This window comes from Manduca sexta, chromosome 16 (genome assembly GCF_014839805.1).
Source record: "Manduca sexta isolate Smith_Timp_Sample1 chromosome 16, JHU_Msex_v1.0, whole genome shotgun sequence".
In the NCBI taxonomy this organism is placed as follows: domain Eukaryota; kingdom Metazoa; phylum Arthropoda; class Insecta; order Lepidoptera; family Sphingidae; genus Manduca; species Manduca sexta.
In genome coordinates, this window is record NC_051130.1 from 7,827,729 (window position 1) to 7,855,527 (window position 27,799).

General features: G+C 33.4%; 2 protein-coding genes across 3 annotated transcripts in view; one reads left to right on the plus strand and one right to left on the minus strand.

The window, feature by feature from the left end:
• LOC115447764 (sex peptide receptor) overlaps positions 1-9,928 on the minus strand; it is a 34,199-nt gene extending 24,271 nt beyond the window's left edge. The window contains exon 1 of one of the 2 annotated variants that reach the window (XM_030174982.2): positions 9,810-9,928. The gene's annotated coding sequence lies outside the window, so the exon portion shown is untranslated. Of the gene's footprint in view, positions 1-3,488; positions 3,602-9,809 lie in introns of those variants that run through there. The other variant, XM_037439272.1, reaches the window with a different exon arrangement.
• Positions 9,929-26,757: 16,829 nt separating this feature from the next.
• Positions 26,758-27,799, plus strand: part of LOC115447769 (tyrosine-protein kinase Src42A) — a 49,936-nt gene continuing 48,894 nt past the window's right edge. The window contains exon 1 of the mRNA XM_030174989.2: positions 26,758-27,342. Coding sequence (XP_030030849.1) covers positions 26,978-27,342 — 365 coding nt within the window. The 5' untranslated portion in view covers positions 26,758-26,977. The remainder of the gene's footprint in view (positions 27,343-27,799) is intronic.

The following is a 27,799-nucleotide window of genomic DNA, read 5'->3' on the forward strand; positions in this document are numbered from 1 at the left end:
AACTTCAGTAATGCAATAACTATTGAGAATGTTAACATGACTTTTTTGTATGATATAATACGAAGTAGGCAGAAAATATATATTAATCCTTATACATATGATTTCTTATGTTTACGCAAATATTAGGGATTGAAATAAACCGCGATGAAAACCGAAAAATAGTTTTATTCTAATGTCTTATAATATAACTTGAGTACGTAAATACCGTGGTGCGAATAAAATTAATAGGAAATCATGTTAATTGGTGTCTATCATTCTTTATAATTATCTTGCTGTAGATAATTTACATTTTTTAAAGTGACAAACATAACATGAACGCTGTTTCTATTTTACACTACGAGAACAAAACACACAATGATTCCAGGTTTCTCTACAAATTATCTAAATCCACAATACATGTCAGAAACAAATATGTATAAAGCATGTTAGATATTGAAATAAGTCCTTCCACGGAAAATGCAGAGTCTTAGAAACGTCGTGACACAATTATAACATAAAAAAGTCGCGATAAAGTCCGTAAAATAAATATATTTCAATGTTTAACAATCGCGTATCATAAGAAATCCTTACAAAGCATGTTAATTGGTACCTATCTTAACGCAATAGCCAATTTACTTCGATAAATAACGTGGAAAGTAACGTGCCATTATCCTGTCGTAGACTGGATTACTGTACCGATCTAGATATTTCGCAATGATAGATGTGAATAGATCTTTACCACGCCCACGTGTCTGCAGCCTAACACCGGGGGTCTTCCATTAAAAGCGTCCATCTGTTCGAGTAACTTAATATAATGTTATTAGACGCAAATGTGTGTTTCGTAATTAGAAGCTGAGCTGAGACGCCCGCTGTGCCGCGGCTTCGATTACCGAAGAATATCGCGATCGGGAGTAAAGGTACCAAGGGCACCAATAAAAAAAAATAAAAATGCAATAAAAATCTGAAAATGACTTACCTATATCTTTGCATTATTATTGACGAATAATAAAGCGCAACAATAACTAAAAAAATTGCAGTTCAATTCCGAATTTACTGATTACCGTGCGCTAGTGAATTACTTTAAGATAATGTACTCTTAGGGCTGTATTAATTATTAAATTCACTTTTGAGTAGGATCTCAAGTAGTCATTTAAAGTAGTGAACTATTTAATAAACCAAGCTTAAGTTGTCATAAAAGATGGTTTTTAGCTGAGTCATGGCTCTTAAATAAACAATAGTCAGCTGTTGAATCCGCCATATGCTGTCACTTAAGATATCATTTGAGATGTTGTTGATACCTGTTTATTAAATAGCGACAACCCTGAGATGCTGACTTTAACATAACAGCGTCTGGGCTGATATCGGATTCAGTGCGAAATTGAGTTGCACCTATTAATACTGCCCTTAATTTATACTTCAATACTATTATATATAAAGCCGAACAGTTTATTTATTTGTTTGAATGCGGTAATCTCAGGAACTACTGGTTCAAATTGAAAAAGTGTTTAAGTGTTGGATAGCCCATTTATTGAGAGAGGCTATAGTCTATATAACTTCACGCTATGACTGATAGGAGGAGAACGTCAATTAAAAATATTGCAAAAACGGATAATATTAATTTATTTTGAGAGCTTGCGTTTCATGCGGTACCTACGTAAACGTTTACAATCACACAAACATGATGCAAAACGAAATTATTCTTCTTAAAAAGTTCTTAAAAATATTTTATAAAACAGATTCAAAAAGTACCTAACTAATTTCGATTAAATTTGGTATGGAGACAGTTTGAGACCCCGGGAAAATAAATGACGGGACTTTTATCCAGAAAAACTCTATCCCGGAAAAACTTTTTACGCGAGCGGAGCTGCGAGCAAAAACTAGTATTCTAGAAAGGTGAAAGTAGTGTATCGTATCGTAGACCATCTCGAACAGATTTTATTAGCCTTTTTAGAAATCTCTTGACGCAACCACGATTAGTATTCTCAAACCGCCGCCGTCCCATCCTATTACTTTACCGACAATACATTATTTACAGAGACTACGCGGAGTTGTATCGCAGTACGGCGACATATATAAAAACTATTGGAAATGGCGCAGATGGCGCGACGCAGATAATTTTTCACGTATTGATATGAACTATGCTCTCGTATACAATTGGAAATTGGGTATTCTTGTTTAGTTTTTACGTCGGGTGTCTGACTGACTTAATTTTATGCTTTTACCTTTGCGTAATGTTAGATACCGGCATAAAATTATCGCCTCATCTGATGTTTAGTATATATGTACATATATTTACTTTTCATACATTAACGGTGAGCTTATGCTTATGGTGTATCTTATGGTTATAATATAATCAGTCTATTACATTTTACAATTATACATTTGGGTAGACATTGTAACTTTGACTTTTCGGTCCACCAACACCTCAGTAGTGTCCATGAAGGCTGCAAAGTCTTCGAAACGTCGGGATAATTTATAGTATAAAAATTATATTACCTTTGGGAAAGTTTTATTTTACTGGTGAGCTAGGCCTCTTATCCCACATATACTAGACTTCATATATCTTTACAACTTTTAAAAAGAACATTCTGATAATAATATTATTCCATATTTCCCTCTTTGTCTAATGATAAATGCACACGTTACTTCGAAATTCCAGAAACACGTGCCCTAAGAGCATCAAACAGTGTTGTCATTCCGCTCCACGGCAAGCTAGATTATCGCTGCTCGTTAAGAATATAGACCTTTATTTTTACGACCTCAAAAAAATACGAGCACTATTTGTTTAGAATACAGGCAATTGTTATAACAATACAAAGCTATTTGTCGCACGCGGTACGGAGTTACCCATACCGTACTATTTTATACATAAATGCGCGCATGACCGTTGAGGAGGATAGGTAGGTACACCCATGATTCGCTGATCTTATTTATTTTGAAAATATTGTATGATGTAATAAAATTATCATTAAGCTGTTATAAGCTGAAATAATAAAAAAAACAACATGAAAGGTACCTACTATAAAAACTATATCATTATAGACTTATCTTTAATTTACCCTATATAATGTCTATATAAAAAACTGCTTTGGGAGCGACACTTGCTTTTTGTTTTAAACTTAACATTGTCAGTACAAGAAAACAGTTCCATATTATACCACAAGATGGCGATTTTATTTTCCTTGACAGGTTATAAACATTCCAAATATAACAGCTTACATTTGATGCTAACAAAGCAAGCCAACAGTAATTTGACGGATAATTTGGCAAATCTATTGGATATAGGTAAATAAACACCAGATATTATTCTTTCCGTAAAATTGAAAAGTTTATGAGCTATGATAAAGTCGAACACGCGAGTAATACGAACAATGTAAGCATATCTATAGCAGGCGCATAGTTGAAATAAAATTGATCTACCGACACGAATTTTGGAAACAACTCCAACACAGAGCTCAGTGAAAACATCAACATTTCCAAAACATACACATTTACTAAATTCAACTCACTTTCTATTGTCTATTTCTGGCGCCTCGTTGTAATGAGTATCCACTGTTGTGTTTCCGGCAGGACATTGTACCCAGCGTAATTACTAGGCAGTATAAAAATTTACTCAGATTGCGTCAAACAGCGAAAGGGGCAGGACGTCGCTAAGCTGGCGGGATCTGAATAGTTGTAATATTGTTATTAATATAAAGATAAATATAAAGGAGAGTACCAGTGCCGCGTCGTTGTTCCCGCCCGTCCACGTTTCACCAAAACTTGCCTCAAGGTGACGAGCGCAGTGGAATCCGATGCTGAGAATTATTATTCAAAGCCCAGGATGGCGTTGCTGCTTATAGGCGGTCGTATCGCTCACTACAAGGCGAGCGATTTACTCGTTTCGTTACATAGTTATTTTAAAAAGAAAAACATAAAAATACTAGTAATTGCTCGCGGCTTTGCCCGCGTGAAGGAGTTTTGCGGGATAAAGGTCCCGCTATATATTTTTCCGGGATAGAAAGACCTATAACGTTCCTAGGGTCTTAAACTATCTCCATACCAAATTTCTTAAAAATCCGTTCAGTAGATTTTGGAAAAACCTATAAAATACAGACACACAGAAAAGTGATCTTTGTTTTATAATGTGTAGAGATATCCACTGAACGAACTAGAAAACTCTTTAGAATTTTCTTGAACCAACAAGAAGGTAAATAAACTAAATGCAGTTGAAAAAGAAAGAAATTTAAAAGCACGTTCGGAATAAAAGCGAGCTCAGTAACGTGCTTGTTTGTCCGTATTTATTCAGAAATGACCAAAATGCAAACCTAAACCCTCTAGGGCGGTATGCTATTAGCTGTTGATATGATACATATATTAATTGTCACTAGGTTTTTTCATCTTAAATATTATTCAGTTGAAGCTCGGAGTCAGGTCGTTGGCGGTGTAATACCCCATACTGCCCTGGAATGCACATAAAGCTATTGTTCCAGCGCCTGATTGCTTCCTTTTAAGTAGCCGACGAAAAAAAGAGCATTGTCATAAGTTAAAGATGTGTATCAGTGTCCGTATGTCCGTCTGTAGCATCGTCGGTCTTTTTTGTATACCTACAGGCAAAGTAAAATAACTCCACTGCTCCTGAAGGTTTCAACACCTCGTGAACGGTGGTCACTATGCAGATATATAATATATTCTATTATCGGCAAAAACGAAAGGATCGATTTTGATGCGTATCTTTGTTTGTCTGGAAGCTGACGTGATCGAGATTGTTCTAATTATTTATACATATTTTTCCCGCTTCACTTTATTATAACAATCTTTAAATCCAAAAATCTAAATGAATCCATTCTAGCCGAATTTCTGCCACGGCGGCCAATCTCAACGGAGATCAGCCAGGTACCCCGGCTAATCTCAACGGAGATCAGCCATATTATAGTATTAATCAGGATATATTATAGTGCACAAGTGTGTGCGCGATACACAGGTGTACTGTCTATTCCTTCACTCTCATTGTCCGGTGAGACTTCTCAAGTAGAGATTTCTCAAATATATGGGTTTCCTCACGATGTTTTCCTTCACCGATAAAACGAGTGACTTCCCTGATGTAAATAATTTCCAACAGAAATAAACTCGGACAATATCAAAAGAATCTTGAGCACGACGTATTAAGGACAGTATTTGGGGTTAACGAAGGAGCGGTGTCTGGAGTTCAGGAATATTTAGACCCCACTCAGTTAAGAAACGTTAGACGCCAGTTAAAATACGTGTTTGTAAACGCGCATCCATCCCTTGTCATCTAAATGGGATCTTACTCAACGTCACATCAAACCTCTCGCTTCCTGTGAAACATACTAACCTGGACCAACCAACACATTCGTAACGTAGACTAATGCCTGCAGTGTGATCTATATCTACATTTCTAGCGAATGGTGAAATTTTCGCCAAGGGAACCCGTCTAACATGCATGTATTAATGTCCATAAATTCGGTCTGCAGATCGTTCTAATGATAGTTAGATTCTGCAGAAATTCTACAAAAAAGGTAGCCGACAAGAATCGGATTATATGGATCCTTCGCCACTGCTTTCTAGCTACTAAATTGTTTTCACTCAATATGAATGTAGTATGTGAATATGTATTTAGCTCTTGAATTAATCTAAATATTTGAGCATTAGCACCGTTTACTGCTGTGTTTGACCTCCTAGGTATTTCCAAATATAATTATTTATTCAATTCTGCGTTGTCCACTTGTTAACCTTCACCATTGACCACAGTCAGTGTATTTCTTTATATATAAGTAGTTTACATATAACAATAACAATCTAAATCTACTTAAAACCATTTTTATTGGTTTTGACACGGTTGTAAAGAAATACTACAATAAATTATAGAATATTCGAGAATTTACTTTAAGACGCTATCAACGTTGGCAATATTTAAACTAATATTTAAATAATCAGACAAAGTCTGGCAAAATACAAGAGGCCGAGTGTACACTTAAATCTTCATTAAACACTCACAATTTGCTTTGCATTAACTTGCTGATAGAAAAAATTAAACCCACCTATCTCCATACGTACGAAATCTGTTATCTTATTAGATATACTCGTTTTAAAGCTGTTTAAGGCCACACAACATTTTTCTTACTTTTCCTAAAAATACTCAAAACGATCAAAAATTTTATATTTTTTTAATTTATATGTCACTAATACCAACAGGCTCTTTACTTTTGTTTATATCAAAAACAGGGTTGAGGTCTACTCAAATTGATTTAATAAAAATAAGCACGTAATCAATCAACATCCATCCAAATTCACATTAGTGTAACCTTTCTGTTTGTTTATTATTTACACGTTCTAAAAATAATATTTTCCTTGGCATTTGTGTATCGAATTAAATGATACCCACGTATACTAATGTATAATACATTTTCATGGAACTGTTGTAATGGCCATTAGCTTGTCGCTTGTCTGTTTAGTAAAATACCTATTACACGTATTGTTCTGTCACCGCCCATTAACCGCTAGCAAGGAAGTAGACCTTGCAAAACATTTAATTACTTGGAAATTCCTATCCCGCCGTATCGTACTCAGAGCAGTCGTTTTGCGAAATTGCCGTAACTTCTAAGATGTCATTATGTGAGTAAAGGATTTATAACCTACAGTGAAAACCGACATCGAAGGGATTCTGAATCTGGACGCTATATCCGATAGTCGTCATAAACGATACGCTTTTTATATGCATTCGTTTAAAAAGACCTTACTATTTAGTCGTTATAACCGATGTGTCGCTATAACCGTAGTCGTTATAACCGGTTTCTACTGCATCTGCAATTTACATATAATAGGAAACATGTGTTATTTTACATGTTAATACATTCTATCAAACCTAGTAATCTAATCATTTTTTAAATAAAGATATCTTTTAAAGTAATTTTCTTAATTTGCTAACTCATAAACCGCTTAATGGGTTTAGATGAACTTTAACACATAAACCAGATCCTGTATTTATGTATAAGTTATTATCTCTGAACACCACACAGCGAAACTTTTATTCCGGGCAAAAACTAAGGCGTAGCCACAAATCAAAACGCAATTACAGAGATTAAAATAGACACCAAATTGTTTATACAATAATTGTCCCCCATAAATTGTCTTATAGTTGAAGTACGGACAACCTAATAATATCGACGGTTAGCAGGCTAAATGACCTAAGCGACATTATATTAAATAGCTAAATGTCTTAAGCGACATTATATTTCGAAAAATTGAGACAACGTTAAAAAAACTGAAAAAATTTGCTGATTCTAAATATGTATAAAAGTGAATTAGCTTGTCAACCTCCAATATATTTCACTATTAAATATTTCGAACAATGGCGACGGTCGCATGTGCCCTCGGATGCGGATTATGATTGATGCGGTCCACCATGTCAGCCTATCAACTGTTATTATATTTACACTTTATCTCATATCGCAGTTTTTTCTTGTTTAGCCGTCGCACAGAATATAGTTAATTTTCCAACCACTTTTTTATGGATACAATAGGTCAATACCCTTGTCGATCGAATAATGTAATGTTATTGTCTACTGAATACATAGCCGTGGTATAAATGTATAAAATGTAGTTTTTAATCTTTGTTTAACTGACATCATATTTTAATAAATTAATATCATTCTTCAAAAAATTACTTAGAAAATATTATCAATCCAAATTTTAACACCATAACGTCTACAGGCACCAAAAAAGTAGCTGAAAAAATTCAAAATGCTTCTACACATAAACTTCAATCGAAATATTATAGTTTTCTTTATCTATATTAAAGTAAAATATTTGAAGTATATTTCAGTGAAGAAAAAACGATTGTTGATACGGACACAATAGTTTAAAGTAATTAGAATTTTAAGTTTATTCAACTACTTTTTTCGATGTCTGTATACAATAAGACTTATAATTGAATAGTCGATGTCAAATATATTATTCGGCGGAGTTACAGATTTTTGTAGGTTTACAAATGTGCTCGTGTCATTTACTATTATGGGAAAGCGATAATTGAACCACTAATGTATGTGTTAGTATTTATTTTTAGTTACAACTGGCGACCGTCGTGAGTTCGTCAGCGTCTTTGGGAATTCACGCTGCGAACTCCACGTAAATTTACTTATGGACGTATTGCATAATTGATGTATTGTATTGCATAATCCTTTGATTCTAATGAGTTTATAAACATTCAATTATAAACGTTTAAGTGTTTGTTTCTATACATTTTATTTAATACAAATATGAGATAGATATATATTAGTAAGTTTATCTACAGCCTATGTTGTTATTGAAATTGATTCTTAATATATCATAAAAAATATAAGATGAACAAACACACACTCACGCCTTAGTCCCTGAAGGGGTAAGTAGAGTCTCATCTAGTGCACTAACCTTTCGCCAATTAATAAAATCAATGATATGTTATAAACAAATATTAAATTTTATGCGTAGATGCCAAAGAAATGGATTGCTATACTAATTTCCTTCAAGATGTTGATGAATTTTCTTCTACCTAACCATAACGCACTCTAATATAGAGTCGGTGCAATATATTTCTCACGCAATGATACAACGATTTGGCCATAATTTTATAACTAACCAATTGCCGGGGAAATCATGTCAGAAAAATTTACACAATGACAATCTTGATATGACTCCCATCATTGAACCAACGACCTCTCGATCCACAGCCGATAAACTACGGTAACATCAAGTTTCAATTTTTTTTTATACTTTACCATTGTTTATGTCATGTAATTTATGTACCCATGTTCGGTATAAAAAAATATGCCCTCTTAAGACATTGATAGAAGGATCTTTAAAAAAATAAGCGAATTATAATCAATCTCTACATCTACACGAACACATACATAAATAGGTACACACGCATATAAATGTCTGGCAGCAAGTGGTTAGAACGACTACCATAACAACAGACGAACGTGTGTAAATAGGTAAAGAAAATAATGTATAAAATACAAACTCATTATTGAGGCCGCTTCTACGTAATATTTCTTAAAACTTCTATTTTGCGTCTTGAAAGTGTTTTTAGTTTTACTACATAATGTTTTTAGCTTTTAAGAAGCACTTCGTTTTCCTGTTATAAACGGAGCAAAACAAACGCTACCATATTTCGGGATTGAATATATGCGGCGAAAAGTGGGTGCGATGGTTACCTCTGCCTACCTCGTCGGGGGTGACGTCGTGATTTATATAAAAGAAGCATTAAGGGATCATTTGGTGTCAAATATGTTTTAAGCATTTTTCTATGAACGATATGAATACACATGTGAGTGACGTAAAGGAAAATTTCGGCTTCCTTTTGCAAAACTTTTAATTAGAAAGTCGACAATGTTACTATTTCGCTAACTATTCATTTATATTTATATTAACTATTGACAAAAGATAGGTACGTCAGTAGAAATTATATTAAACGCAAATCACACTAGAGTGGCTTAGATCTTATAGCGAATTCAGTTTAACTGCTATTGATATTTTAAGTGACAGGTGCCTACGATTGAAGTTTTTATTTTATTAAAAATAGGAATTGTTGGTCTATGTAAAATAATTTACAAAAAGAAAATATTACACCACAAATGTAAAGTTACTTGAATTATTTATGTATCGAAAATAATAATGAGAAAATCACATTCTTTTTACTGCTTAAATTCGTAATTAGAAAATCTTATATGTTTATGCTTACCAATAGATACTTTATAATTTAATTACGATTTATTTACAAAAATATTAAATAGACCGAAACAAAATACAATATAAAAAATATCATTCAAATTTAAACGGAATTAACTTACAAAATACAATCCAGTGTTTAACTCAAACCTTTTCTGTATATGACTATTAGAAAACTCGCGGAAATGTGAGCGCGCTCGCGCGGCCGATCGGTCGGCCCGACGTTCTTTGCCACACTGACATAAATAGACTCAGTCACTCACGGCACTTCTTTATCGCTCCTTATCATTCATATTGTCATTAAAGCTTCAACAGCTTACTGGCTATTGTTGTGTATGAACTCTGGGATTAGAATGTATCCAAGTCGTAAATGTTTATTGAAATATGTGTAAAATATTTCATACTAGCTGACCCGACAGACGTTGTCCAGTCTTAACTATGAATTTGCATCGCGCATTCTATCAATCGCTGACAGTTATTTCAAACTATTGACAGTTATATAAAATTAATATTTTCGTTAAGTTTTCTTAAAATTTTCAAATTTTCCGCGCAATATTTTGATTTTTTTTCCATAAGAACCTTCTCCTGACAATAACAAACACAACAAACAAATAGTGAAATCGCTCCAGCCGTTCACGCATGATGGTGTGACCAAGAGAAATAGGGATTCATTTTTATGTATATAGAAGATAAGAATTTATATGTTACAATATTTATATATATTTGGATTAAAAGCGTGTTTTTAAGACTAAGGTCAACTCAATCTTTAGTGCATTTGATTAAAAATAATCTCATATCTCGGTGGATGTCTGACGTCGTTCAGAAATATTATTAAAAACATGTTCATATAACGAAATAATGTATTTTTTTCTAGTCTGGTAGGTTTTTCTAACAATATTTTATTTTTATAACATAAATATTATTTTAACACACAAATAAACTCACGCGTTTTATCCCTGAAGGGGTAGACAGAGGAGTAACTGCTACACCCTCTTTTCGCCGTATGTATTCCATTCAATGAAACGATCCATATCAGACACAAATTCCAGACTCCGTGCTCATACTGAGGAAAAAAAAACAAAATTACCCGACCGGGGAATCAAACCCAAGACATCAGCACTGTAGTCACATCGTAATACAACTACACCACCGAGACAGCATTATTTTAATTGCTTCATTTTAACGTACCCTCCTAAAATGTTCGTGTAAGCCACTATTAGGTATCGTGATAGAATGACGTATACACATTGGCACTTAACTTATTAGTAGATCTCGGTGTAGCGTTACATAATTTTATCAATAGTCTTCTTTATACTACTTACTTATATGGCTGTAATGAAAAACTCTTTTGATAAAGTACATACTGATAAATGCAATATAATTGCTGTAAATAAATGTACCATGGCTACCTATATTAAATATGTAGTCATTATCTTAATCTTTTTTAAAAAGTTAAGTTTAAGGTTGTTAACTTTTTCATTTTTTATTTATATGTTAAATCTGTTGCTAAATTCATATAGAAGTATAAGTGTTAACGTTTGCAAATATTTTCCTATATTCTTGTGAAGTAAACGGTAATCCATGGAGTGGATTCGGATGATATTTTGCCTTTTTATTCTGGAAATTTTCATACGTGTAGTACTGCTTACAAGCTTATATCCTACAACGCTGGGGGTAGGACATGTTTTATATGCGCCTGGATAGCGACCACCGTATATAAGGTGTTTAAAACCTGCCGTAGTGGCCCACGTAAGTGTGTCGCGTTCCGGGATCACACTTTGTATATAGTGCAATGGGACAACTTTGCTGTACTCTTATAAAAAAATGTTAATAAGTAGATGAAGTAATAATATAATGAAATTGTCAGATAATAAATTACATAACATAACATCACGCATTTATCCCCGAAGGGGTATGCAGAGGCGCAACCAAGTGCACCCACTTTTCGCCAAGTATGTTCCGTCCCATGATGTGATAGGGGGCGAGCCTATCGCCATATCGGGCACAAATTCCAGACTCCGGGCTGATACTGAGTAGAAAAACCCAAATATCACTTTGCCCGACCCGGGATTCGAACCCAGGACCTCAGAGCGCTATTGTACCGGACATGCAATACAACTACGCCACCGAGGCAGATAATAAATTGTCAAATAATAAATACGATTTATTTAGTTATCTCTGTTCTCGATGCTTAAAACATATCTGTATTTTTCTTTCTTTGCTTAACACTTTCTCTTGATGCGTTTTCGCACTCGATAGAGCTTACAATGTTCTTTAGAAATAGATGCAGCTTAAAAAAAGTCGTATGTATTTATACCTAATACGTAGGCTATCTGTTCATCGATATTGAAACCTATTCGGGTCCATTGAATACAATTTACATATTATCTTCTTTTTAAAAGTTTCCATAGTATGATTTTAAATACTAATATAAATGATTGTTTATCTTCAATCTTCTCGACGTTAGGTTTTTGAAGTTAAATAGTGGAATATAATATATAAAATTGGAAACGCTTATTTTTAAACAATTTTTGCCTTTATATTCTTTGTATAAAGCTCGATAATTAATCATGTTTTCTTTGTTACATTTAAATAACAAAAGCGAGCAAAATAACTGGTAACAGCTAAGACTCCTCGTTTTAGCAACTTAATTTTAACTTCGAATTTTAAAATCGACGTAGTGCATTGCTCTTTTCACTTCTATATATTAAAAATTAAACCCTCTAAAACCAATAATTAAATATCAACACACATAATAACATCATCACAAATATTTTGGAATAGAATTTTTTTTTTTTAAAAGAACCACAGACTAAGACCTAATCGCAGAGACCGATAAGATCCAATACTTAAATAGCAACACACATAAGTTATCTTTCTCTCTAAGTTATCTTGTCAATAGTTTTATTTACTTAATTTTGATGAATGCTCACCAAGCAATTACAAATGATACGATATTTAATTTTTAATGGTATCCCAAGGTACAGGCACGGCCTAGTTTGTGTACCCCTGGTAAATACTTTATTTTTGTTTTTAGAAATTTGTTTTGTTATACCACTGTTTTTTTTTAACTGTAAACACATTATGTACTTTTTCAATAAAACTTATTATTATTATTATTAATAATAACATTACAATTATTTCCGATTAGAAATATAACCTGTAACAGAACCGCGATCTAATAGCGGAGACCGTCGCGGACCGTATCTGGCATAAAGGTGCCCATAACACTGGCAACATTACGACGCTGTATCAGAGGCGAAAGGTCCATATCACGCGATTCCTGCCGACTTCCCTTTCGTATTTTATATAAAATTTAATTATCATTAAAACGATTTTCTGACCACATTTATGCATAAGTACCTATATTATATTGTGTCGGTTACCTTTTGGAAAACTCAGCCTTGCCACTACGCTGTATGGGAAGAGATATGTGTAGCAACAGATATGATTCAGCGCGGTAATTCTCACTATTTTTAATCAGACGTCGCCCAAAATGCTAGACAAACTCCTTAGCCTCAACACACCATACCTTATTTACCGCTATCGTGAAGAAAACAATATAATTGCAACAACGTAATTAGATGTACGACACCGCTCAATGCTCACATATCGTTGCTTGGCGGTAGAAATAAATAAAGCGATGGACTACTAATCTTGTTACCAATGTCGATGAATAAAATCAAAATGGACTATGTCTACATTTATAAAGTTAGTAGCAATCGTAACACCAGTCTCGAAAATTGTTGACTTAATCCTAATCAAACTTTCTTTTTCTAAAAATGTTCGGATGTTCGTTAGAAGTAAACGAAGAAACAATCGATCCAATCTTAATGAAATTTAGCATACGGATATACCATATCCAGGGTTAATACGAAGACCATTTTTTATCCTCGTATTTTTGCTCCTATGGGATAGTGTGGACAGAGGCGGCCTTTGGGAGGGGCGAACCGGGCAACCGCCCAGGGCCTCGCGCGGTGCCTCGCAGGACCTTTTTTACGTTACGTTCCTACCGACCAAACTGTTAAAACAGGTGAACGTTTTTTTACTCTGCGCGGGGCCTCGCGTCTGTTTCTTTTTGCTTTCGCCTGGGGCCTCGTGTTATTTAGGGCCGCCACTGATTGTGGATATATAAATAGATGGCGCTGTTGTCGTAAAATGTTTTAAGGAATTTTGTAGCGGGAAACGGTTTCATGTGGGCGAAGCTGGTAACAATACCTCGTAAGTAATAAATTATTTCTAAAATAAACCTCTCAAAATCAATATCCCAAAAGGCCCTTCGCTACCCAAATGTTTATACAGACATAAAATTAATAAAGTCAAGGTCTTGTAAACTGACACAAAGCGGATCCAAAAACATTCTAGTTTGTTTTTATTAAGCCCTATTTCGGAATGAGGGAATGAGTATTATATAAACTGACTGCTGAAAATATTTCAATTTTCGGGCTATAATTGGCAATTGCTCAATCTTAATAACATTGAAATAAAATATCGGGAGAATAGTATAATATGAACTAACATTCGCGTAAACATACAAAATAATTATAAATAGTACCTACAGTGTTTCTCGGCAAAAAATTGACAGCATCAATGCGCGGCCTTAGTTTTCCTATTTCTTATCGAAACTGTCAACACGTATATAAATGACTAAGTTGTTTGCGATTCCTTCCGCGTAAAACACCTTTCCCATATTTAAAGTACCAGAGTAATTATCCGGGATAAAACAGCTTAAATTATAAACCAGAATATAGTCTATCTGTGTGCTAAATATCATTGGAATCTGTTGAGCTGTCTCCGTATTTACTTCGAACAAACATCGAAACCATGTTTGGAGTTTTAAAATCTTTCACACTTATATTAGTATACCATAAGGGTCATTGGCATCGTATATCATGATGCCTTTTAGGTCATCTTGGCACGAATGAGGAAGAAGCTATTGTACCGTGTCGGCCAACGTACGGCCCATATAACATAAATGCATTACAGTTTGACAAAGTTTTTGTATGCCAATGAAGTTCTCTAAATTACGTAACAGTAAAGATTCCTTCCAAGGAGACATAGCCCTAAGTTTTGTGCGTAGGATTTAATGAGTAGCTACGGAATTTGTACACGTCTGCCATGATTATGTGGCTACTATGAATCCCTGAGAGATTTTGCTTGTTTATTTGAAATTCCAAAATTTGTAGCAGGTACCTACGTACCTAGTTTACGCGCTTCTATAAAATAATATAAACCGATTTTAAAAATCATTTTATTATAGCAAGCAACTATAAAAGTTAATTTTATTTGGATTTATTAAAGATTATTTCGGAAAAAGCCCTGCGGGCTCGTGATTCCAAGCAAAATTAGTCAACCTTAAATCCGTAAAATACAAATAAAATGTATAAAAAATAAATCTTTTATTTCATTATACATACAAGTAATAGTAATAAAGATCCTTTAATAACATAGACATCACTCTATATATGCTGTGTATAATTGCTGTAGTAAAATGTTTAAATAAAATAAAAATCAAAACCATATTGTTTTCATGTCAAATTTTACTAGACCATTCACCGTAATAGCGGAGTAATAAAGTTCCCTATATTATAATTTATGGTTACTCCTTTTTTAGAGCAGCTCTAATAATATGCAAATCCAGATGGGTCAAAACTTATAGCGTATTTATTAATATGTCTAACTCCACAAATATCAGTTTTCATACCGCATATTCATTAAAGGTATTTTACGGTAAAAGTAGGTAAGGATTATCTTCATCAAATTTTCAAAAACAATAACTTTTCCGAAACCCGACACAACATATAGGTACTAATATGCTTGAATGCAGTCTGTAAATCGTTCTAATGATAATTAGATTGTACAGAAAGCCAATAGGAATCAGATTATAGGGACCCTTTGCCAATGAGCTATAAATATCTATAATTTTAAATAATATTACATTGAAATAAAACAATTTTGCGTATTTTATCGCGGTTTTTGTATTATAATTTTCTCCCAACGTTTCGAAAAAATTTGAGTAGAAAAAAAAATTTCAAAATATTTCAATTTAGTTATTAAAGTTCACGCAACTTTATAGTTGCGGAAATGTCACCATAGTGGTAGGCATTCCTTTTTTCGTGTGTTCATTTTCGTAGATTATATACATATTTTATGAAATATCTGTGACACTTTAGGTTCGCTAGAGGCTTTGTTCGCTTTTTAAACATATATTTCGTTAAACACGCCGCGATAGTGAACGTTTTAGGTTCAAAACTCACACTAGAGTCATATAAGATACTTTGGAAGCTGGCACAGCGCCATCTCGGTGAGATTTTTACAATACAGTTCTCATATAGGCTCTCATTTTTATCCACAGAGAGTTAAGCAGGCACAACTACGGCATACATCGCACAACATACATCTGCTATGTTCTAATCTATCGAAGCATCGTAAAGGTCGCGCAGGAATAATTGTAATATAACCACAGGTATATGGGATTTTTTTAATTGTAGCTGTTCGGGCCCTAGAAATGATGTTTTTTTTATAATCGTTCTAGCTATTGTTAAGATTTGTCATTTCTATAACTTTTTTGTTGTCTATTAACGTTAAAAATTGTAGGAACGCATCTTGTCTAAATCCCCTTGTCTGGAATTAGCACGCTTTACAGGTAATTTAATAAAAGGTTGCATTAAAGCCCCTTATCAGGTTTTCAGCAACCCTATCTAAAAAAAAACTTTTTTTACGTGATCCTATTACGATAATACCAATTTACTACTTAATATAAAATATTGGAAATATCGGTATTGAACATGGGGTCATGTGTATATATTTTTAAATGAGTAATGTAATAGTAGAGTAAGTCCAGTTATCAAGTAGTGACGACGTTGTTGTTCAATAGTGGTCTGAAGAAAGAAAATATATAAAGATAATTAGAAATAGCAAATGTTTTAATTTCGTTGGACTAAATATTAAGGGTACTATTAACTTGCTGGATCTATCACCTATTTAACCGCGACGCGGATGTCTGGGCGACTTAAACCAAATCATTTTTTGTAACAGGCATGAAAAATGCGATACGCAAATCTTATATTGGAACAAGACGAGAGCAGTCAAAAGATGAACCCATTTCGCATTATCATAAAAAAAGGAACGAGAATATTTGAATTAATAATGAAAAGGCGACAAAATTTAATTATTTTTATTTTTAGTAAAATACAAGTCAAATAATTCACTTGAAAGAAAGCGTTTAATGCAGTATAAAAGATTCAATGAAGTCAAATCAATTGCTACAAAAACGTTTTAAGATGCAGAAGATGCCGTCTGCATTAATTAGAATTAAGATTGGGTTTACTCAATCGGTCAGAATGATTTACTTTCACTCTTGGTTTTATTAAACAAAGATCAATTTATTCTTAATAGTGTATATTTAATAAAAATATATTTGATTATCTTTTTTCTACAATTATAAAAAAGTCATCGTAAATCCGCTTAAAAATAAGTAAATAAATGATATGAATAAAGATGGCTTGTAAATTATGTGTAACAGTAAGGGTTAAATAACATGAAGTGATGAAGGAATCACGACCTAAGCTGTGACGTCGTTACAGTTAAGGTACGCGCGCGCAACCGAGATAGCACTATCACGTCTCTACTCTTGCTCATACAGCTATTTTGTATATCACTTATCTATTCCTTATATTAAAATATATACAAGTGCACAGAAAGAATTTTTTTTTGTATTATCAAATTTAGTATCTTTTACTAGTTACATATAAAATAGCTTATGAAATCAAACAGGAAAGTATCCTTTGGTACAGGAAATTGCGTCATATCATTTTGGAAGGTCGTATCTTTGATGTTCATGAAGTCACGATAATACAAGGCATTTCACGTGTATGTTGATTAATAGCATCAAACATAACTTAATACTATTTTTTAACATCGCTAAAACCTCGCAATATCATGTTCAATAAGAAACCAGAGGTTGGTATCCGACATTTGATAAACTCGCCTACAAAAGCTACTGAGAAGTCGTGTTCCTGAGAAGCCAGTGAACTTACTTCTACTGACGCGTGTTGGGGTATCTTAGCGTCCTGAGAGGCAGAACATTCGTTTTTGGACATTATTTCGGACTGAGCTGTACTATATTATAGTACTATTACATTATGCTACTGAAACAGTCAATGTACTTCCGTCAAAGCGTGGTGGCATATTGACGTAATTTCGAGGACTGGCATTTATGATTATATGATTATGTATGATTCACAATATCCATTGTCCGACATTATTTCTGGACTGGGTCGTATTATAGACAAAATAAAAAGGGGAAAACACTGTAATACAATGTGTTAGCATGCATAGTGTATAACATCGTTTATGGCGGCCATGTCACCGGCAGTTAACGATCAGTCGCCGACTAGACGTATCAGATACGAACATAATGAGATTATAATAAGTTTTAACATAACCAAATGGGATATGACAGGAACGCGGGAACTTGACGTGTTGGTTACAATTGCATTGAATCTTGTTCAATATGAGTATGAAGCGGGTACTAGATAACTAATAGTTATAACAATGTCTAAAATGGTACTTTGTAAATTTTATTCACAGCATAGCACATTCTGAAACGATGACAACGTCTTGGCAATATTAAGAAATAATATCCATACCTATAAATGAGAAAGTAGCTCTGTCTGTATTAGTTACTCTGTTACGGTTTCACGGCTGAACCATTAAACCGATTTTGATGAAATTTGATATGGAGATAATTTGAGACCCTGGGAAAGGCATAGGCTACTTTTATCCCGAAAATATGCGTTTTAAAAACTACCTAGTATTATAAAAGTTCATTACAATGCTTTCTATTAAACATACTGTGCAAGATCTGAGAAAAGCGTTTTTCTTAAAGGTTATTAAATCCTATCCTTCCATAATACTTTGAAACTAGGCATTAGAAGCACCATTTTTACTTTATTACTACTGAAGATATACTTAGACTAGAAGATTCCATAAAGATTTCAACTGAATGCATCAAGCTGTTTCTGAGAAAACGCCCTTGATACGCAAACAGATAGAAGAGCGGAAAGCCAGATTTTATTATCGTCATTCTACTTGCGAATTGTTTGGACGAACCAAATGGCGTTAATCACTAAAATCTCGCAGAAATATCCAAAATAATACAATGATCTTATCAATAGGTATTGACGTATTTAAAAAACTTAATTTGCACTGCTTGCCCCATGTGTTTTATGTCCCGAAAGACAATAAAGTTTGCAGACGCTATAACTACTTAAGTCAAAACGAATATACATACAATCGTATAAGACATCGGAATTCTTTAGTGTATAACAACAAAAGTTTGGTCCCATGATATTAAACTCGAAAGAAATAGTTGCAGTCTCGTCTTTGTCTGAATGGAGACAGCGATCTTTTTTTCACTTATCTACAGCTGCTCCCCTCGTTTTACAACGCTTAAAAGAATTAATTTAATAATTGGAAAATAAATAATTACTCAGATTATCTTCAAAATTTTATCATCCCAGCTATTTAAACCAAATAATATAGTATTATAAATAATAAAGAATTTTCATTTTTATGTTGGTGTAAAATAAAATATGTTAAGACTGCTTTAATGAAATTTAAGATTCGCATATCAAAAGTACCTAATAGGTACCTATATGATTATATAACAAAAGTCATTATTATGTCTGCTTTATTACGAAAATAATATATATTTTTTTGCAGAATTATAGCTAGTATGTAACTACCTTAAATATATTAGAACCCTCTCTTTACATTAAAGAATAAACATAAGACTATTACAATACTATAAAGTCCACAAAGTTATCACACCTCAAATCGAATGACGTGTACGCCTTGATCAAGTCTTTCAAATGAATATCTATCGCCACAATCACATATCCAGCGGAATATATAGAAAGTTACATTTGAGCTAATCGTGCGATCGGAACGGCGATATGACTGTCACACGGTCGCCTAGAATAAATTAAGCATTTGCAAAAACGAAGCGTCCGGCCGAGGACACGACAAAGGAAATCTATCCCTTGTTATATTCAAGGGGATAAGTTATTCCTCTGCTTTGACTAAGGAGCCCTGTACACGCGATTGCAACAGAAATCAATTAAACTTTCTTCCGGAAACATTAATATTGCGTTATCTTAGAACTCGTGTTCTAGTTTGACTTTCCTCGCAGTTGACACTCCGTGTTTTAATTGGCTGTATCAGGAAGAATGTAGAACTACCGAACACACCACAAATTATTGTTAATGGTTTTTTACTTAATTCGTTTGTCTCACTTTTACCACAGAATAAAACAGAAACATTTATAATAATGCTTTATACTTTTTTGGTGATGGACTTTCGAAATTTAATTAAAACTGAACACATAAAATTTCGCTTCAGCCATTTATCCTCATCAGCATCGTTAAAAATTTATTATAAATTTTATTAATCATTCTGCTGGTGCATATTATATGACTAAGGTAAAATATAAGATTATAAATACTTATAAGATTGTAAAATATTCTAAAAAAAACTAGAGTTATTTTTATTTCTTAATATGTTCAATTAACGAAAATTCTGCTAGATTTTAAAAATAAATTACAAAAGCACATTTCTTAAGTATGCCGGCGTCACTTTAAATTATTCATTGGCTAATATTTCCTTCCTAATAAGTATTCATCTGAAATAACTTATTTGCAATCGTACAAAATTTGTACAACAAACCAACTGCAGTTATTATATAACACACGTGTGTACACGCTTTTAAATGACTCAAGGAATCTATTTATTGCAATAATGACGAAAGTATTGTGCGCTCATTTCGTATTCAATACTTAAGTTGAATACGGAACGTTTGGCTCAAGTTGTGCATTCTATGTAAATAGAGGAACTGAACTCCGCTGGCCAGTATTGTTGTCGTGGCGGATATGTTGCGCATAATCAAAAATATTTTATAATAAAAATATGACCTTTTTTCTAAATGAATCAAGTAACTCCGACTGTTGTTAGATGACACTCATAAAAGTATTCACATCACACCACCTCAAAAAAATCCTAGACTAATTGCATTAGAAGGAAAGAAAAATTGAAATTATATAACAAACTTATTTTTCAAGTTGTTCAGTGGGAGGTATAATTTAATAACCAGCAGATGAAAATATTACAGTCATTAATGAAACTGTCGACCGCGGTCGGATAATAAAGATTTATCAGTACTTAATTAGAAATTTCAAATCCTTATTTCCCTGTGATTAAAAATATGCAATATATTTAACTTTACCTCAAGCCCAAAAAGATATTATGGAACAATATTAAGTATCTTTTTATTTATCGAGTAACATAGGACTCATATTGTTAGGCATACAATTTTTCTTAAAACTAAAACATTAAATGATAAAAATACCTAATGATTATACATACTTACTTTGAGAAAATGGGCTAAATAGGACGAGATTCAAATACAGTATTTGTCCAGGGAGGACTTTTGTACATTCAATGTTCATGTCTGGGGAAATATTAACAATAAATAGAAGTAATATTCGCGTAGGTACTCCATGCTTGCTTTGACAGTTAACACATCGAAACCTAAGCGTTTTTCTAAAAATTTTGTTCTCTTCTATCTTTCGTTTTTCTCTTGCATTTCTTTTTCCAGAACTGGTGCAGTACTCTTAACACCAGGAGATCCTTAATATCCTCCTAATTTTAGCAAAGACCTGGCAACTGCAACAGCTCACAAAAAATCATATGAGGTATGTATTTATCGCTAACAATTTTTTGGATAACACTACCTTTTAGTCTTTTTATAAAACGTCTGATTGCATTAAACTCTCCAACAGATACAATAACAATTATGCTAAGCATTTCGGAGTATGCCGGTCGCATCGCTGCGGTTGAATGCACTACTAGCGCCACTTTCGTTTGCGTTCACAGCCTTGACCTGCGCGAAAGTAATGCTGAATGTCACTATGAAATATGGCGGGATGGTTTCAGAACCTTCCTTATCCCACCCTGCCTAAGGATACTTCAATAAAATATATGAGACGAATTCTGAGTATAATGAAGCGTGACAGAATGAATATTGCGTCGTCTTTATTATTGTGATACATGTTTCGGGACAAAATTATTATTTTTTTCTTTTTAGAAAGTACTGTTGTTACACAGATATTACGTACGGATATTAATTTGTGTTAAAATATTCTATATCTATCTTTATATTATTTATAGTCTGTTCCTGTGTGTACGAAAATAAATAGAACCACTTCCACTCCCCTTTCCTTTTTTTCCTTGTTTCATTTAGCATACTTGTAATAAATTATTTAATTAGTAAATGTCTAGTTTCAATCATTTGAATTAAAACACAAGATACCTATTAGATATATTAAACTAATCGATGTAGGCGCATTATTAAATATTCACAGGTAATAAGTAATAATAGTAATAGCGGCAATGGCGTAGTTGAGTGTGGAACGGACTGCCAAGACGAATGTCCGCAGGTTCAAATCCCAAGTGCACACACCTCTGACTTTTTTCTAAAATCATGTGTGTATTCTTTGTGAATTTATAGTTCGCTTTAACGGTGAAGGAAAACACACACAACAACAACATCACGCATTTTATCCCCGAAGGGGTATGCAGAGGCGCAACCATGGCACCCACTTTTCGCCAAGTGTTTTTCTCTGAAGGAAAACATCGTGAGAAAACCTGCACATCTGAGAAGTTCTCTATAAGAATTTCGATGGTGTGTGAAGTCTACCAATCCGCACTAGGCCAGCGTGATGGACTAAGGCCTAATCCCTCTCAGTAGTAGAGAAGGCCCGTGCTCAGCAGTGGGCAAGTATATAATACAGGGCTGATATTATTATTATTATTATTACAGTTACATAGCATCGGTATAACCAGGCAGTGTACAGACACTGCGCAAGACGTCTTGGCAACACTATAGAATATTTTAAATAATTTTCAAGCCATGAAAGTACTGGCGCCGCCTAGATAGGTGTCTAATTAGTAATTACTATGGTAATTATACTGGCAACACTCCAATGCTCGTATTCTAGCATGTCTGCGTCAATAACCATTGCGAACTAATTTGATTGTACACACGTATTATGTGCAAATTTGATGCGAACACTGTATTTCTCGTGGAAACCCTGCCATGATGGCTCGATCCGGTATATCTCCCTCCAACGTTATCCAGTTTACATCGTTAGGACGGTATAATTCGGAATCGATATTGCGTTAATCGATTTTAAATCTAGACCACGCGGAACTTACTTACCATCAGGTAGGTCCAACGTTGTGTCACATTATTTGATTACGATGATTGGCGTAGCGCAGCAACACAATGCTTGTGGCTCAGTGGCAAAGCGTCCAAATAACTCGATTCCTACCGGCTTCCCTTTTAAGTCTATTTACGCTGCTCTTTTCTGTAAAATTGGCCGTTTTATGTTAACTAAAATATTTTTTTTTGCCATGGGTTACTTACCTTTTGAAGAATTTCACCCTTAGCTACTGTTTCAGGCCATAAAAAAAATGAGTCCTTATGCCATACCAGTAGAAACTGAAAATTACAAAGAGGCGTTATACATCTATTAAGTTTATGTAATTTAAAAACCAAATTCGGACTTTACTAAAACCCAGCGTGTCCAGTTAAGCAATTTTCCGTAGTTTTAGGTCTAAAAAGGTTCAGACTGTTACATATTAATACGGCTGTAATGTGTTTTCGGCCTCTTTTTGGGGGTGTCTGATGACCATGCTTTACATAGATATTTAGATAACGTATAAATAGATATTGTTAGTGGAAGCTTCGGCGGTAACGAGAGTACCGTTTTAATGTAATTATCTAAGAGGAGTTTCTAGGAAGGTTGTCTGGCTGAAATTTGTACCTAATGTTATTACAATATGTAGTGTGAAGTGTTCTAATAATTACTTTAAACCTTATCCACAAAGGATGTGCCATGTGCTTATTACCGCTAACAAAAAATCTATTACATTCAATGTAACTAGTACAGCTATACTCTAAGTGTGTTCCGCGGAACCCTAGGGTTCCGTGATACCTCTGTCGGGGTTCCGCAAGAATTTAGAAAAAAAAAAATCAAAACACCTCTCTCTGGTCGCTCCGCGGCCGCGCGGAGACAAAACGCTATGAACGTTATTTATTTATTTATTTGTATTTGTAGAAACATGTGTTACAATAGCTGGTACAATATCTCATAAGTTTGGTATCAACAATTTTATACTTGTACAACCCGTTCGCTCTAAGTTTGCCGGTCTGTAGAATGTGCGTAGTGCGTACCCTCCTCCACGTGACAACAAAACTTATAATGTGTCATAGTTTTACCCAAATATGTACGTACACAATTTTTATTGTTACAATTAAATAAAAAATATATTTTTATTATGTTGACGCCGAAGCTGATATGAGACTCCAACTTTCTTCCATCAAACCTGATATCAACCAATTGATGAAAAATAAAAAACAGTTTCATACCTCCCACTAGTTAGATTTTTTCTTTTTTAATGTTTTCTATTATTGTCCTTGCCAAGTGGTGAAGTAAATAATAATTAGTAACTGTTACATTGTACTTTTATTATGCTGATTAATAAAAAATACACTTATAAATACAATTGTTTTATTGTAGGGTTCCATCAAGTATTTTGCTTCCCAAAAGGGTTCAGTCATTTAAAAAGTTTGAGAACCACTGAACTAGTACATATAAAGTACAACACAGGTACTATGCCGTTTAGTGTTATTATGAATACACATAATATACATTTTAAACATTTCTCATTTCTCATTTTTACGCACACTATATCTATATATATAAAAATGAATCCGTATTTCCCTTGGTCACGCCAACACGCGTGAACGGCTGGACCGATTTCACTATTTCTTTTTTTGTTGTCAGGAGAAGGTTCCTATGAAAGACAAAAAAAACAAAAAATTGCGCGGATAATTAGAAAATTTAAGAAAACTTAACGAAAATATAAATTTTATATAACTGTCAATTTTTTGAAATAACTGTCAGCGATTGACAAAATGTGCGCTGCAAATTCATATTTAAGACTGGACAACGTCTGTCGGGTCAACTAGTACTTAATATTTTTTAAACGTGTTCATTAGTCTTACACTGTGACAGAAAGGAAAGATAATAAAAGATATTATGTCCTTTATATATTGTCTAAACTTAAACTACATGTTAATATTTATGAATTTCACATGAACACTTTGATAGAAATTGTGGCTCTTTTTAACACTTACCAAAAATTTATGCCTTATTATTAGCTCCTACCTGTTCATAGCGTAGAGATCATGTATAAACTCATTACGATTTGTGGACCAGACAAGTATCTATGTGTGATCAATAAAATATTTACTTACACAAAAGTATTTAATTCGATTTATAATAAAATACCTAAATAGGTTTTATAAAAGAACAGATTAATTCCATATGAATTTATCGTCAGACAGTTAGACATTCAAACGTTTGATGTGAAATTAATAATTAACGAATGACTTTTAATTAAGTATCAAACTTTCAAAGCTAGTGCACATTGAATTTATAATACCTACCTACGTCTTTGACTAAAGACATTTAAATTTAATTAAACACATTTTTTGTACCTACATTAAATATTTTTCGAGAAAAATTATTAGTAATAAGATAATAAAAATGCAAGTAGATACTGTGTAGCTATTTATTTTAGTTATATGTTACAGGCAACTAGGGTACCAGGCTTGCCTAGCAGACATTGTGGTTGGTATATACTTACTTACCTCGACGGTCCCCAAGAACAAAATCTCATCTTCAAAATGTCTCGTTGTAGTATGAAGGTTTTAGGTTAAGTGAAAATATGCAAATCAATTACTCATCTCAAAATAGAAATTAAATAAAATTTTCATAACAACTTAATTATTGATTGCAATCAATAGTTTTCAAATAAGTAATTGATATGTAATACGATGGCTGTAAATACGATGCACCGGCGAATTTGTAGCGGTTCGCCAAGATTCAATCCAAATTCAGTCCCTCTGCTCCTCAGATTCAACCTTAGTATATTGTTTTGTATATAATATCTACAATGTGTTAAATTATTGCGATTAGTTACCTAAATAGGTAAGTACATAAAAATTTCGCTTTACCGCCCCCTCCCTTCCACGTGCATCAAAATTTGAGATTCATCTGTTATTAGATAGTAGATATATAATCTAAGTTGAAATACTTACCTAAGTATTTACTTGGTTTTTATTAGACACCTACGATCTTATTGTAATTATTATTATCCTACCTACGTGACTTATGTATACCTAATAATATTTTTTTTTCATTTATTACATGATTTACTTAACAGTAAAAAATGGGTATAATTACATGATATTATTATAAACAGACTACAGTTTTGCATACGAAATGCACCTATAAAATACTTCCTACGAAAAATTAAACCGCTTTCAAAAACCACTAAAAACCAAAAAGTAATTTGACATTACACCCTCTGTACTGGTTACCAATTTTGGAGTCGGTGCCTAATTAAAGTTGCTAGTTAAGCTAGATAAATATATAACCAAATATACAATAACTTTTCTAATGTATCTCCGAAGTAGAGTCCAACAACAATGAAATTTATATGAGACCACACGGGAAGCACCAGCTTTGAAATAAAAAAAAATATTATTAAGTTCAGTTCCCCCTAGTCAAAAGTTCTGAGGTAACAAACATAAAAAAACAGATTGTAACCTTCTCTTTTTTTTTTAAATCGGTTAATTATAATTGTTCTTTAAAACATTTTATTATGCTTTGGATTAGATGTATGTAGCGCTATCTATGCACCAGTTTAAAGACTACAATATATGCCTAGTTCGACTATAATCCAACAGATGTCACTAATGATATTATGCATATACATATCCACTTTTCAAAATAATATGTACTTAATACCTACGTAATTAATTAGAACATTTAATAATTTAAATATAATGCATTCAAGTATAATTAATAAACTTTTATGAATATTTTTTCTAAATATCATTGTTGTCATTTTTAATCTATATTAAAATGATATCAAGTATTGTCTATGGTGTATCAAAATGGCCGACTATAGTGATGTCCGATCGGAGTTTTATATTCTTTGTTTACGTTAAAACACATTTTTCATTGCTTTTCTATGACTTTAATGTGACAAAATAAAATGTTTATAGATGAAATATCTCTGGCCAATTGTTTGGGAACATACAAGTGTGTGATTTGACATAAAATTAGTGATAACAGTCTCACCTTGTAAAGAGAAAATGGGGAATTGCTTTAGTAGCACAGGAGAAAAGGATTCTAAAAACAAAAATGAACGGACAAATCCACACGAGGAGGATCCTAGGCAGTTTCCGACTTCAGTGCCAACGCCTCCCCCAGACCCAATTAGATCTACGGTTAACCAAGGTACAGATACAAGCGAGGTCCCTCCCACCCGAATATTTGTAGCGCTATACGATTACGACGCCCGTACCGACGAGGACCTTAGTTTTAGAAAGGGTGAGCATTTAGAAATCCTGAATGATACACAAGGGGATTGGTGGCTGGCTAGAAGTAAGAAGACTAAGCAAGAGGGATACATTCCATCGAACTATGTGGCGCGCCTGCAATCCATAGAGGCTGAACCGTGAGTAATCATGTGTTTTTATGCAATCGTTTATTTCGATAGTGAGCGGTTCATTCGCGCGATTTCTTTCCTTTACATGAAACCAACTTGTTACACAGGTTTATATTGTTTCTCATTGCAAACGACAATCGATTAATGAATACCTACATAAAACATGTAACAAGTAAGTTTTTATACAACCATTGAACGTGTTTGTTATATACAAACTTAAAATACAGGTTGATTCATGATTTTATCACATAGACTTTATCTTATTACTATATATGTGGTACTGTAAAGTAAGTATTCAAGCCATGAATTTGTTTTTTGACAGTTCTCAAAAGCATTTTGTCATATTTGGTCATGATAATTAAATTTCACATATATGAAGTATGAAATGAAATATTATCTCATTTCAATTATCTCAAGATATCTAAAAGATTATGTGATGGTGGTGTTGATTTGTCATTGGTTCAAT